Source organism: Leptosomus discolor, chromosome Z, assembly GCF_034619465.1.
Source record: "Leptosomus discolor isolate bLepDis1 chromosome Z, bLepDis1.hap2, whole genome shotgun sequence".
Classification (NCBI taxonomy): Eukaryota; Metazoa; Chordata; class Aves; order Leptosomiformes; family Leptosomidae; genus Leptosomus; species Leptosomus discolor.
In genome coordinates, this window is record NC_141419.1 from 4,159,589 (window position 1) to 4,171,873 (window position 12,285).

At 67.2% G+C, this 12,285-nt stretch overlaps 1 protein-coding gene across 1 annotated transcript; it reads right to left on the reverse strand.

The window, feature by feature from the left end:
- Positions 1 to 2,542: 2,542 nt before the first annotated feature.
- On the reverse strand, positions 2,543 to 9,586 carry CNKSR1 (connector enhancer of kinase suppressor of Ras 1). The gene is made up of 21 exons (XM_086479737.1): positions 9,535 to 9,586; positions 8,971 to 9,128; positions 8,439 to 8,629; positions 8,266 to 8,350; positions 7,994 to 8,035; positions 7,597 to 7,896; positions 7,445 to 7,504; positions 6,950 to 7,018; positions 6,414 to 6,533; positions 6,175 to 6,260; positions 5,521 to 5,654; positions 5,278 to 5,432; positions 4,978 to 5,008; positions 4,710 to 4,882; positions 4,517 to 4,590; positions 3,964 to 4,035; positions 3,807 to 3,880; positions 3,465 to 3,529; positions 3,274 to 3,388; positions 2,847 to 3,028; positions 2,543 to 2,743 (listed from the first exon to the last, which is right to left on the reverse strand). Exons 1-21 carry the CDS (start codon positions 9,584 to 9,586, stop codon positions 2,543 to 2,545), a joined length of 2,439 nt encoding a protein of 812 aa, XP_086335863.1.
- Positions 9,587 to 12,285: the final 2,699 nt, after the last annotated feature.

Here is a 12,285-nt window from a genome sequence, read left to right on the forward strand (position 1 = left end):
AAACAGACGAAGCAACCAAAGCATTCCCACCTCGCTCAGCACCACCCTCTCACAAACACACACACAACCCCCCCCCCTCCCCCGGGAGAGCACCCACACCATCCTACAACCCAGCGGCGGGCACGGGGCAGACCCTTCAGAGGGGGTGGGAAGGGCCATGTGCAAAATGGGGACGAACGAAGAAGAATGAGGAAGGGGAGCGGCGGGTCACGAAGAGAGGAGGAGCAGCGCTTTACCCGACGGAGCGGGGGGAGGCTGGCGGGTACGTGGGGGTGATGTGAAGCCAGGGTGCGGGGGGGGCAGCCCTTCGCCCCCCCAGAAGGGGATGAGGAGAGCAGTGATTTGGGTGGAGAGAGGGGGGGGCCTAATCGCCTTGGAAGGCGCGGGCTGACCCCGAGGGGCTGGGCCCTGAGGGCGGAAGGGGGGGGGGGGGGGGGGTAGGGTGGTCCCCGAGGGCAAGGGGCCGGGGGGACGGGCAAGGGAGGGAGGAGGAGGGATGGTTTCACCGAGGGGGAGCACAGGAAAAGGCCCGGTGAGGCCCGAGGCCCGGCGGCGGGACGGCTCCCGGGCGGGCGCGGGCCCGACCCCCTCACCTGGCTCCACCGCGGCGCTCGCGCTGCCCCGCGCGCCGCGACCGTTACAGCCGCGGGGGAGTGGCAGAGAGAAATAAGCCCCGCCTACCTGCCCCTGCCCCCTCCCCCCCCCGCCCGCAGCCTATCGGACGCGCCGGCCCCTCCCCTGCGCTTCGCTCATTGGCTCGCCGCAACCAACCAAGCTCCTCCCCCCCCGCCCCGCAGCGAGCGACGGCTGCTGGCGGAGAGGAAAAGTGTCCACAGCCGCCACCCGTAGGGCGGGGCCTGAGGGAGCGGCACCGCCGCTTTCCGCGCGCTTGCGCAGTGCTGAGAGCGGCGGGGCCTTGGTCGGACCCGGAAGCGCCGAGCTCTGCTGCCATCCCCGGTCGGGCCCAGCCCCACCGTTGCCGCCCCCCGCCCCATTCCCTCACCCCCGCAGGGCCCCCCCAGCCAGCCCAGGCCCCCCCCGGCTGAGGGGTGAGGCCGGGCGGCCGCCTCCAGACCGGCGCTGCTCGGTGCGAGCTGGGTGGCGGCCCTCGCCCAGTCTGTCGTCCCCTCCTGGGGGATACAGCCCGTTTCTGGCCCATGCGGGTGCGGAGAGTGGCCAGTGTGGGCTTGCTGCTGCTGCTGCTGCTGCTGCTGGAGGCCCTGGTATACTCCCTGGGCATGCTGGGGGGCACGGTGGTGGGCCCCCTCGCTAAAGCCCAACCGGGTGGCCACCACCAGGCTCCTGCTGATGCTGGTGGGTGCCGTGTAGCTGGGTGCTGCTTCCTACATGGCTCAGCGGGTGCTGCAGGACTTGGCCAGACCGCAGAACCACCCCCCCCGGCAGACCTGTCGACCTGGGGACGTGTCTCTACCTGGGCTGAGGTGGCCTCTTGGCCACCAGCTTCTGCAGGAAGAGGGGGTTTGTTGCGGGGTCGGCTGCTGGCCCTTACGAGGCGGATTACAGAGGCGCTGGGGCACAGTGGTTCCTGCTGCAAGTGTCACGGGATGATGCCACTCGCTGTGGGGTGACAGCAGCTCCTCACCCTCCCGCCGTGGCTCTCCTGCACCTCTGGACACCCCTCAGACCATCACTGGGTGGAAGAGTTGGGTCTGTTCCCCATCTTACCTCCTCATTGGTAATTTTTCACTTAAAAGCGGGCTGGTGTTGATGCTTTCTTGCCTGTTACTTGATTGTGCTTTAATCCTTAGGCAGGGTTTGGCCTCTGCAGCCCAATAAAGTGTCCTGTACCCAGCTGTAGCACGTCTGTAAGCGGCTGGGTGGCACAGGAAGGGGCAGGACCCCTCCACCATTTCCAGGCTGACCACTTCTCCTTCCCCCTCCTGCCCCTTGCTCTCCCTTTATCCCTTGTGAGCTGCACAACACCCCCAGAGCACCCCAGCCCTCCTGGGGACACCTTCCCCACTTTATCACCCTCCCTGGCCTCACAGCACCATGGCAGCCTGTCCCTGTGTCCCTCCCCTACCCCACGAGTGGGTGCCGTCGCCCCCGAGCTGGGCTGGCGTAGCCCATGGGGAGAGGCGAGCAGGGGGATGCCACAACCCCTTGAGGATGGTGGCACATGGCATAGGCAGGGGCTGGCTGTCACTGCAGGGACATTTCGGCACCAAGAAAAGCCGCAGCACGATCAGGCCTCGTTGACACAGTTTTATTTACAGCAGAAAAGACCCCCCACCCGGTGGGCACAGCAGGGGCACGTTCCTCCAGGAAAAAGCCCCTGTGGCCAACGTGCAGCCGAGGCAAAAGGTCCTTGAAAAAAGCCAGACTCTCACTGCAGCGTCCTGTCCCAGGGAGGGGGGGATGTAGCAGAACCCACTTTTTTCTGCAGCAAGTCCACACTGGGGGCTGAGCCTTTAAAAATGTCCCCAATCCCACCCCCCACCCCCCCCGTGCATCTCCCCAGCACGGGCAGAGCGTCCGCTTTGCTTGATTTTTATTGGCAACGATTCGAGCCAGAGGGGTGTCAGGGTTCGGCCGCCTCTTCGGGGGGACCGTGCTCGGCCCCGAGCCCCCCATCGCTGTCCTGGCCCTGCTGCCGTGCCCACCACTCCCGCAGCTCCTGGTACAGCTCCTGGTGCTCCTCCTTCCAGCGCGTGAACTTCTCCGAGGTGAGCGCAGCATCGCTGAGCAGCTGCTCCAGGGCCTGCAGCTCCACCAGCTTCGCCTGCCCAGAGGAATTTCGGGGCGGGTTTTTGGGGTGGCTGCCTCATGGGCAGGGGGGTTTGGGGGGGGGGGGGGGGTGTCAGGAGGCAGCGTGGGGCTCCCACCTTGAGCGTGCTCTGCAGGGCCCGCACGGCGTGCACCTTCTCGTTGATGCGGGGGTTCTTGTTGCGGCGGACGAAGGACTTGCGGCACTGCTCCTGCGTCAGGAACCGCTGCCGCCCGATGAGGGACACCCCGCCCTGCTTCAGGCACCGCATCAGGCACTCCAGATCCTCCCCGGTGGGGTCTGGGCGAGCAAAGGGGGGCACCGTAGCAGGGGGGCAGCCCTGAAACCCCGTGGGGCTGCCCCTACCCGTGACCCTGCCCCAAGAGCATCCCGAAACACTGCGTGGTTCACACTCAAATACATCCCAACTCGAGTTAACCCCCCCCCCCAGCACACACGAACACACACAAAAGGGTGGCCCTAGCTTCGATTAAGGGTGCACACAAGGTGACAGGGTGACCAATGTCACCCCCTCCAGCACCTACCCATGGGTGAGCAGGGCCGGGGGCTGCCCTGGGGGCTGCTGGCTGCGCTGCTGGGCTCGCTGCTGGCTGGGAAGAGCTGAGCTTTCTCCGGGGTGTTTTGCAGCCTCTTCTTTGGCTGACGGAGAGATGGGAGGGAGGTGAGATGAGGATCCTCCATCCCCTCCCCCTGGATGTCCCCTAAGGCCACTCACCGAGTCGCATCCATGCCTGGGGGACTCGTCGTCGGGGTCCTCAGCTTCTGTTTCGCTGTAGCAGTCTGGAGGCCATGGGGGGGGGGGAGGATGGTGGGAGCGGGAAGCCCTGGGCTGACACCCCCCCCCCAAGCCCTCCCCAGGGCTGAGCATCACCCCGGCCCTCCCCTCAGGGAGCATTTCTCCCATTTCCCCCAAATTATGGGCAAAGCTCCCAGTGGTCCCACGCAGGGGCCGTAGCACCAGGCACGGCTGCCCCACCGGGACCCACAGCTCCCTGCAGGGTCCCCATCTCCCATGGGGAAACCAAACCTGTCTCCCATCCCCAGAAGGGCCCATTACCTTCCTCCCTGTCTGGGACTGACTGGTGGGCCAGCGCATACTTCGTTTTGGCTGTTATTAGGTGACTGACCCACCTGGGGAAAGAAAGGACGGACGGACAGACAGAGGGTCACGGCCAGCCCGGTGTGGTGGGACCGGCAGCTGGGGCGTTACTCACATGCTCAAATCAGCCAGCGTTTCTGCAGCGAAGACGAAGGGCTTGTACCTCTGATGGGAGAGCTGGAACACACTGGAGGAGGACAAGGAGGCGGCTGCCTTTTTGCTGCTGTGGTTACGCAGCACCAGCTCCAGCCCCGAGCCCCTCTCCAGCCTCCCCTGCACCGCAGCCGCCCCCAGCCCACCCCAGCCCAGGGGTCTGGGCTTTTCCCTGCTGTCGGAGATGCTCCGGTCCTCAGCCTTGTCCCAGATAACACCAGTAGCACAATGAACATCTTGCTCAGAGCGTGGGCTCCTGTATCGCAAGATGGCCAGTCCTGCCAGCCCTGTGGGGACCCCACCAGCCCCATGGGGACCCCACCAAGCCCATGGGGACCCCACCAAGCCCATGGGGACCCCACCAGGCCCATGGGGACCCCACCAGGCCCATGGGGACATGCAGGTGGTACCCAGCAGGGCTCATCAGCACATGCCCTTGGGACAGGACACACACCCCCCCCCCCCAGCCTTGCACCACCAGCCAGGAGGTCCATGCTTAGACAGACACCACTCACTATTTCTTCTTCTGCTCCCTTGTGCTCTCCAGGTCGTAGGTGGCCACGTTGATGAGTCCCACAGCCTTCTCATCCTGCAAGGGACACAGCCGTGTCCACCACCCGCCCCAGTGCTGGCGATGGAAAAGCCCGGCTGCCCAAAGTGGTGGGGGGGGGGGACGGGGCGGTGAGGACACCCAGCATCCCCACTCACGTTGGGGTGGTGGTACCAGTAGAGCGTGTTGCCCTTCAGCACAAACCAGCACCGCTTCCACTTCTGGGCCATGAAACCCACGTGGTCCTTCTTCTTCAGGAGCCAGCCATCGCAGTCCACCCGGCCCAGGTCCCGGCACGAGACCCGCCGGCGGCTCAGCCTGGTCGCCACTCCTGCTGGCAGCAGCATGGGGGGCGGAGGGGGGGTGTCAAGAGCAGGGAAGGGGGTGCCTGGGAGACCCCCCCAACCCTGGCAGGGTCCCACTCACCTTTTGCTCTGCGTCCTGTCTCGGGGCTGCCCTGGACAGGGAGACAGAGGCGAGCGGTTAGGGATGATGCACGGGGGCAAGGGTAGGGCAGCATTAGCTGAGCCCCCCCCCCCCCCCCCCCAGCAGCAGCACCCACAGCCCCTCAGGGACCCCCAACTCGCACACCCCACAGCAGTGAGGTTGGAGGGGAAGCTACCCCAGGGATGGGCATTTGGCCTCCCAGCTCAGGTGGGACATGAAGTCCCACGTGTCCCCCAGCGTCCCGCCGAGGCTCAGCTCTCCTCTCCCACCAGCTCTCACCTCCCCAGGGAGCTGGCTGGGCTCTGCACCCCCAGCGGGGGCTGCCGTGGGGCTGAGCTCTGTGGTACAGGGTCCAGCAGCAGCAATGGTGCCCGGGGAGCACGGGGTGCCTTGTGGGGTGCCACCCTCCCACGCTGCCTCCTCCTCCACAGCACCTGCAAACAGCAAGAGGGGCTCCAGCCTCCCATCCTGGGGGAAGAAACCACTCCATCCCCGGACACCCCCACTGCTCCCTGCTCCTACCGCAGCCGGGCAGCCCCAGCAGCTCCCCCACGGCCTCCCTGGGCAGCCTCGAGTCCCGCTCGTCCTCTCTGTCCTCTTCGTCAGTGGCGAGGTCTGGCACCGAGTCCGGCCCCGAGTCCAAGTCGGCAGCAGCACTGGGGGAAAAAAAAAGAGATCGCTGAGACGAAAACCCACTCAACCACAGCAGGGGTCCCATTATCAGGCTCCAGCTGACCCCACACTCGCTTGGGGCACCCACGGTTGTCCCTGCCCGAGGAGGAGTGGGGCTGGAGGCAACGTGGCGGTGGTGGCTCGGTACCGGCTCCACCGGCCTCCGCGCTCCTCGGCAGGGTCCGAGCCCGGCCCGACAGCTCCTGCCCGGCTCTCCCGTGCTGCCACCAGCTCTGCGCACGCCTTTCCATTCCGGGAGAGGAGAAGGGTCATGTCTAAATATAGTTTCAACCCCATTAAAACGTTACCAAGCAAATGAATTACAAACACAACCACTTTTTTTTTTTTGTTCCTTAAGAATACTGGCAGCTCCTCGGGCTGCTCGCAGGCAGCTGCCACGCTGCCGGCACCTCTCCCCGCCAGAAAGAGCTGGGAAGGGGCCTCGGGTGCACCCAAACATCTCCGTGCTGGCTGGGATGGGGGTGTCAAGGGGATGGGGCTTACCTGGAGGTCAGGGACACAGGGCTGCCCGGGCACTCGCCACTCCTGGTGCCAGGGGGATCCGCAGCATCCGAAAATACTCCCAGGGGCTGTGGATGAAGCATCAGGACCAACCCGCATGCCACCATGGTCCCCCAGAGCTTTAGGGACCACCAACATGATGGGAGATGCCCAGCTCTGAGCATCCCTGCCTGGTTCCCAGCACAGCCCAGTGCAGCACTGGGAACGCTGGGATCATTTACCTGCTGCCTGGGAAGGGGGTGTGAGCCAGACAGGTCGAGGGGGATCTTCTTCAGCACCAGTGTCACCCCACTTGCCTTCTCCAGCAGCTTCTTCACCAAGTTGACGTGTGTCCAACCCACCTGCCCACACCCCCTGGTGAGCCGTGGGACGTGGCCCTGGCCCCACGCTGCCCCCCGGCCGCCTGGCCCTGGCCTCGAGCACCCTCCCAGCCCCACAGCTCCCACATCCCCCAAACCCTCCCCAACCACAGATCCCACATCCCCCAAATCCTCCTCTGCAGCGGCTCCTGCAACCCCAAACACACACCCCCACCCCCGAGCAGAGGCTCCTGTGCCCCCCAGACCTTTCCCAGACACGGCTCCTGCATTCTGCAGATCACAGCTCCTGTGTCCCCCCGGATCCTCCCACCCACAGCCCCTGTGTCCCCCCAAATCCTCCCACCACAGCCTCCATGTTCCCCCAAACCCTCCCAGCCCTGCAGCTCCACATCCACGACTTCACTGCCGAAACCAGCACCCCGTCCTCCCCGACTCACCACGACCTGCTCATTGACCTGCACAATCTCATCTCCGGGCAGGATGCGGCCCCCGTGGGCAGCCAGGGCCTGGGGCAGAGGCAGGGTGGGAGCAGGGGTGCCAGGGCCCAGGCACTCGCACACCCACCCCCAGCTAATCCACACTCAGGAGCTCTCCCAGGGGGTGGTTAACCATTAACCAGCAGCCTGACCTTGCACAGCACTGGCCGGAGTGGCTGGTGGGACTGGGGTGCGGAGGGAGGCTGCCACCATAGCCCAGGCTGTGCTCACTCGTGAGACGAGTTGCACGGTCTCAGCTGCAGGCAGCCCCCACGAGCTCTGGGTCGGGGGGGGGGGGGGGCACAGATTAGGGCCCTAAGAGGCTCGCAGGATCCAGCCAGATGGGCTGCAGCTGGGATGGGTGGTATTTCCCACAGCAGGCGCTAAAAGGGGGTGACTGAGGGACAAGGTGGCACAGCGGGGGTGACAGACCGGGAGGGGCAGCACCTCACTCACCTCCGAGGTGGTCGCAGACACAAAGTGCAGGCAGGAGCTGGTGGAGGTGATCTCGAGGCCCTGGGGGAGACAGGAGGGAAGCGTGAGCGAAGTGCAGGGTGTCCCAGGGGGTCTCGGGGCAGCGGGGGGCACCAGGGTACTTGGGGACTCACCAGTGGAGCAGTGAGGAGCGGCGGGGGGCTCCCCAGGGAGTCAGAGGGCAGCGTTGGGGTGTCAGGGGACATCGGAGGGCTCCCCCATGGGCTGGAGGGCAGTGTTGGGGTGTCAGGGGACATCGGGGCGCTCCCCCACAGGCCAGGGGACAGCATTGGAGTGTCGGGGGACATTGGGGGGCTGCCCCGCGGGCCGGGGGGCCGCGTCAATGCCACGCGCTGCAGCACAGCCCTGCAGTCCAGCAGCGCCGGGGGGCTGCAGCCCACGATGCTCTCGCAGATGCCCACGATGTGCTGGCACTGCGGGTGACAGCAGTGGGCTGGGGGGGTTGGGGGGAGGCCCTGGCAGCACTGGGCCCCCCCCGTGCCTGCCACCCCCTCCTCACCCAGCACTTACAATCCGCAGGATCCGCCTGTCTCTCTCAGCCGTGGGACAGTCCTGGAGGGGCAAGACAGGGGGCTGAGTGGGACAGGATGGCTCAGGCTCCCTACATCCCAGCTGGGGGGGGCTCCATGGGGAACCCCCGTGTGTACTACATGCCCCCTCACCCCAGCTCTCCCCTCCCACCTCCAGCAGACAGGAGACCAGACAGCCGGCTCTCCTACCCTGCCCCAACACCGTGCCCATCACCGTGGCCTTGGGGCAGCGTGGCCACCCTGGGCACCCACCGCTTGCAGCGCCTCTGCCAGCTGGGCGCAGAGCAGGACGATGTCCTGGCTGGCTGAAAAGTCGTTGAGGGTGGAGAAGAGGTACCTGGGGGCAGGAGGGGGGGGAGCAGAGAGCTCAGCCCCAGGCATGGGGAGGGTACCCAGCACCCACGGTGCCCTCACCCACCCCGGACCTGCTGAGCCAGGAGAAGAGCCCCTTGGCAGCCCCGACCAGGTCAACGACGTGGGCCAGGAGGGTGAGAGGGGGTGACCGGGGGGCAGCCCCCACCGACAACCCCCCCAGCACCAGGCTCTGGGTGCCCTGCGCCAGCTCCCGCAGCCTCTCGGTCAGCGTCCGCAGGCTGGTGCCCACCAGCCCCGTGTCCTGGAGGGGGATGACTTGGCCGCCGGGGAACGGGAGGGCAGCAGGGGTCTCCAGGGTACCCCCATGTCCCCACCTTCACCCAACCCAGGGTGCCCCTGAATCCCACCTCCACCCAGCTCAGGGTGCCCCTGTATTCCCACCTTCATCCGGCCCAAGGTGGCCCCACCTCCTCCCCCCTCCAGCCCGGGGTGCCCCCATGTGTCGTCCCCCCCACCAGTCCAGCATTCCCCCCGCCTCCAGCCAAATTTTTCCCCACGTCCCACCTCTCCACCCAGCCCAGGTCTGCACCCACCCCTCCCCCCCCTTCCGCCACCGCAGCACCCATGGGTGCCAGCACTCACCAGGGCACGGAGCTGCTCCACAGCCTCCAGCAGCAGCTCCTGGTGCCCCAGCCGCCGCACGCCCAGTGCCTCCAGTGCCTCCGCCGACAGCCCCAGCAGGTCGGGCCCCGTCAGCCCCCAGGCCTCGAAGGGGTACCCCTGCACGGCCGCATCCAGCCCTGCCCACAGCCCTGCCCTAGTGCCAGCCGGACACACCAGAGGGGGCCCAGCACCCTCCCACCGGTGTCCCTGCTGGCTCTTGGCCGGGTGACCCCCGGGGGGGGGGGCAGGGTGTGACATGCAACGAACACCATGCAACGAGTTCGCCCGGTCTCAGCCCAGATGGTGGGGATGGCCGGACCCCTGCCCTACCCCACCACCGGCCAGATTCGGGCATTGACACCCCCCCCCCCAAGGATAAGGGACAGGAAAGGGCTGCCTCCCCCCCCCCCCCCCCCCCCCCCGCCACAAGCCCCACCAGGCCACCCACACGTCCCCAAGCTGGGGGGACAACCCACCCCAGAACCAGCAGCACGGTGCCCCCCCCCCCCAACGCTGGGGTTTGGGGGGCAGCCGGGGTCTCACCTCGGAGCCAGGCGGTCGCCTGCGCAGGGCCCCAGGCACCCACGGGCTCCATGGCGGCCAGGCCGGAACCGGCGGCGGGAGCGGCTGCTCACCTGCGCCAGGGACGGGCGGCCCCATTGGCGCACCCATGTGCCGCTCACCGGGGCCTCCCGCCGCGCCCGGGGATGCCCGACCAGTACAGCCCAGTACGACCCCGCAGGGCGAGGCCTTCACGACGCACCCCAGTGAGTCACGGGCCGGACGGTGACGCATGGCTGCCGAAACCCCCCCTGGGGGGGGGGGGGGGTGTGGGGGGGTGGGGAACGGCACCCACCCAATGAGCCCCCCCACCCCACCCCAGCCGTGAGATGAGGTGTCCCCCCCCGCCTCAACCGCGGCATGCAGTGCGGGCTGAGTCCCGACAGAACTCATGACACTAGTGGGTGTCCCCCAGGCGCCCTGTGGGCGCAAGGTTTGGCCCCACAGACACCCCCCCTGCTCAGCCACCTCCCCACCACCCGAGGAATTTGGAAGGGTCACACCTTCACCCCCCCCCCGCCCCCCCCCCGGGCACAATTTCCACCCCACCCTTCGCAGGTGGGGAAACTGAGGCAGGGGGCAACCCACATGCAGGCCTAGCAGAGGGGCTGACCCTGCTGAGCCTGGCTCTCCTGCCCCCCCCCAAATCCACCCTGGGCGCCCCCCCCCCCCCCCCCGCCAGCTCCTCGGCGCCCGTCTCCCCCCGCCCTGGCGTGTGCGCTTCGGGGAGCAGCGGGCGCTGATCGCGGCTGACAGCTGCTCGGCGCTCGCCGGGTGCGTGTCGCCCTTTCCGAGGGGGCCGCGGAGCTGGCGACAGGCGCAGATCCCCCCCTCGCTGTGGTCAGGGTAGGGGGTCGCGGGGTTGGGGGGCACCCAGCCCCGCTGCCGCTGCTGACCCACGGGGCCTGATCCTGCTGCTCCCCGCTGCGCCATGATCATCCGCCCCAAACGCTTAACGCCGGGGTATTTCCGTCTGCTCCAGGTAAGGGGTGAGAAGGGGGGTGGGGGGGAGAGCCCGTGGGGACCCCCAGGACCCTGCCCATGCTGCCCACCAGGCCCACCGGCTGCAGAAGCCATGCCCGGCCGTATCCTGGCTCCAGGTCAGCAGCGAGGGTGGTGCTGGTGGAGCCCCACAAGCGCTGCATGGGGCACCCCAAAAGCACCCCTGGATGCCCCCGGGGGAGACCACAAAGCTGCCCCCATCGCCCTTAATGTCCCAGTTGGGTGTGATGGGGACGTTCAGGGCACAGCCTCAGCTCCTGTGTCCCTGTTGGGTTTGGGGGGTCTCTCAGCGCTCCCCTCTCCTCTCTTCCCCTGCAGATGCAGCTGGCAGCGGGGCGGGGGGCCGAGCCGGGGGGGCGGCTGCTGACCCCCCTGGCCCTGCTGCTGGCGGCCGCTGGGCTCTGCCTCTCCTTCTATAGCGCCCGGAGAATGGCTGATCCTGCTAAAGGCCCCCCGGAGCTGTGAGGAGGGGGCCAGCGGGGCTGCAGGGACAGTCCCCAGGGGGGTCCCGGGGTCCCCCTCCACCCGCTGGCCCCCACCCGAGCAGAGCTGCCGGATGCGGATCCTTTCCAGCTGATCTGTGCCACGTCCAGCCCTTCCCTCCATGCCTGGGCGGTGCGATGCCCCGGGGCTGAGGGACACGCACCTCTGTCCCCCTCTCTGTCCCCGCTTTCGGGAGCTGGTTCATCGACTGGGATGGAGAAGCCACCTCCTGGCTCCAGAGCTGCCGGCCGAGCCCCTGCCCGAGCTGCTGCGGGACACCACGATCCAGCCATGACAAGAACAGAGCCTCAACGGACAGACAGACCGATGGCGGAGCTGGGTGTCGTGCCCATCTCCATCTCACCCCCCCCCCCAAAGCAGAGAGGCCCAGGGGGCCCCTTGCACCCTGCTGGCAGCCCCGCAGCCCCCCCATCCCAGCAGGCAACGTGCTGTGGCCGCAGCCAGCTTGGCCCCGCAGAAAGGAGGTCAGCGCCGAGCAGAGTTAGGTAACGCGGCGGCGAGGACTGGGACCAGACTGGCCTCCGCCACGACGTGGCTGGGGGCAGATGGGGACACAGGGTCGGCAATGTGCCCCCTGGGCAGGCGCATCCCGCTGGGATGGGGTCTGCCACCTTCCCAGCCCCCTCGCACCCATCGAACCTGCGCAGAGCTGCAGCATTCCCACCTCCCTCGGGGCTGGGGGGGATAAATCCAAGCAGGCTGCGTGGAAATAAACCCTTTCCTGCTGAGCACAGTTGCGTGGTCGCTCTGCCTTTCTTGCTGCTCCAGCCCAGCGCCCCCTCCCCGGCTCGGCAGGAGGGACAAACCTCCAGTCTGAGGGTTTTGCTGCCAGGGCTGCATCGGCAAGACGCGCTCTGCAGGAATTCGCAGCAGCGGGTTGGGGGGGGGGTGGGGGGGATTGTCACACAAAGTCCCCCGAGAGCCAGGCAGGTGGAGGCAGGGTCACAGCAGCATCAGGCTGGTGGACGTGAGGTGGGGAGGCTGATGGCACCATCCGTGTAGCCCCAGCCCTCTAGGAAGATGACATCACTTGCAGGTGTTGGGGTTTAGGGAACAGGAGCCTAAAAAATGTCCCTGCTGGGGGGGGGACACCAGCACTCCCTTCTCCTGGCCCAAACAGACAGGGCCAACACCACAACGAGCTGCTCACTACAGCCTCGAGTGCTTGATGAAGAGTTCATTCAAGCACATTATTCCACCTCCCCCAAAAGCAGGCCTGTACCTGCT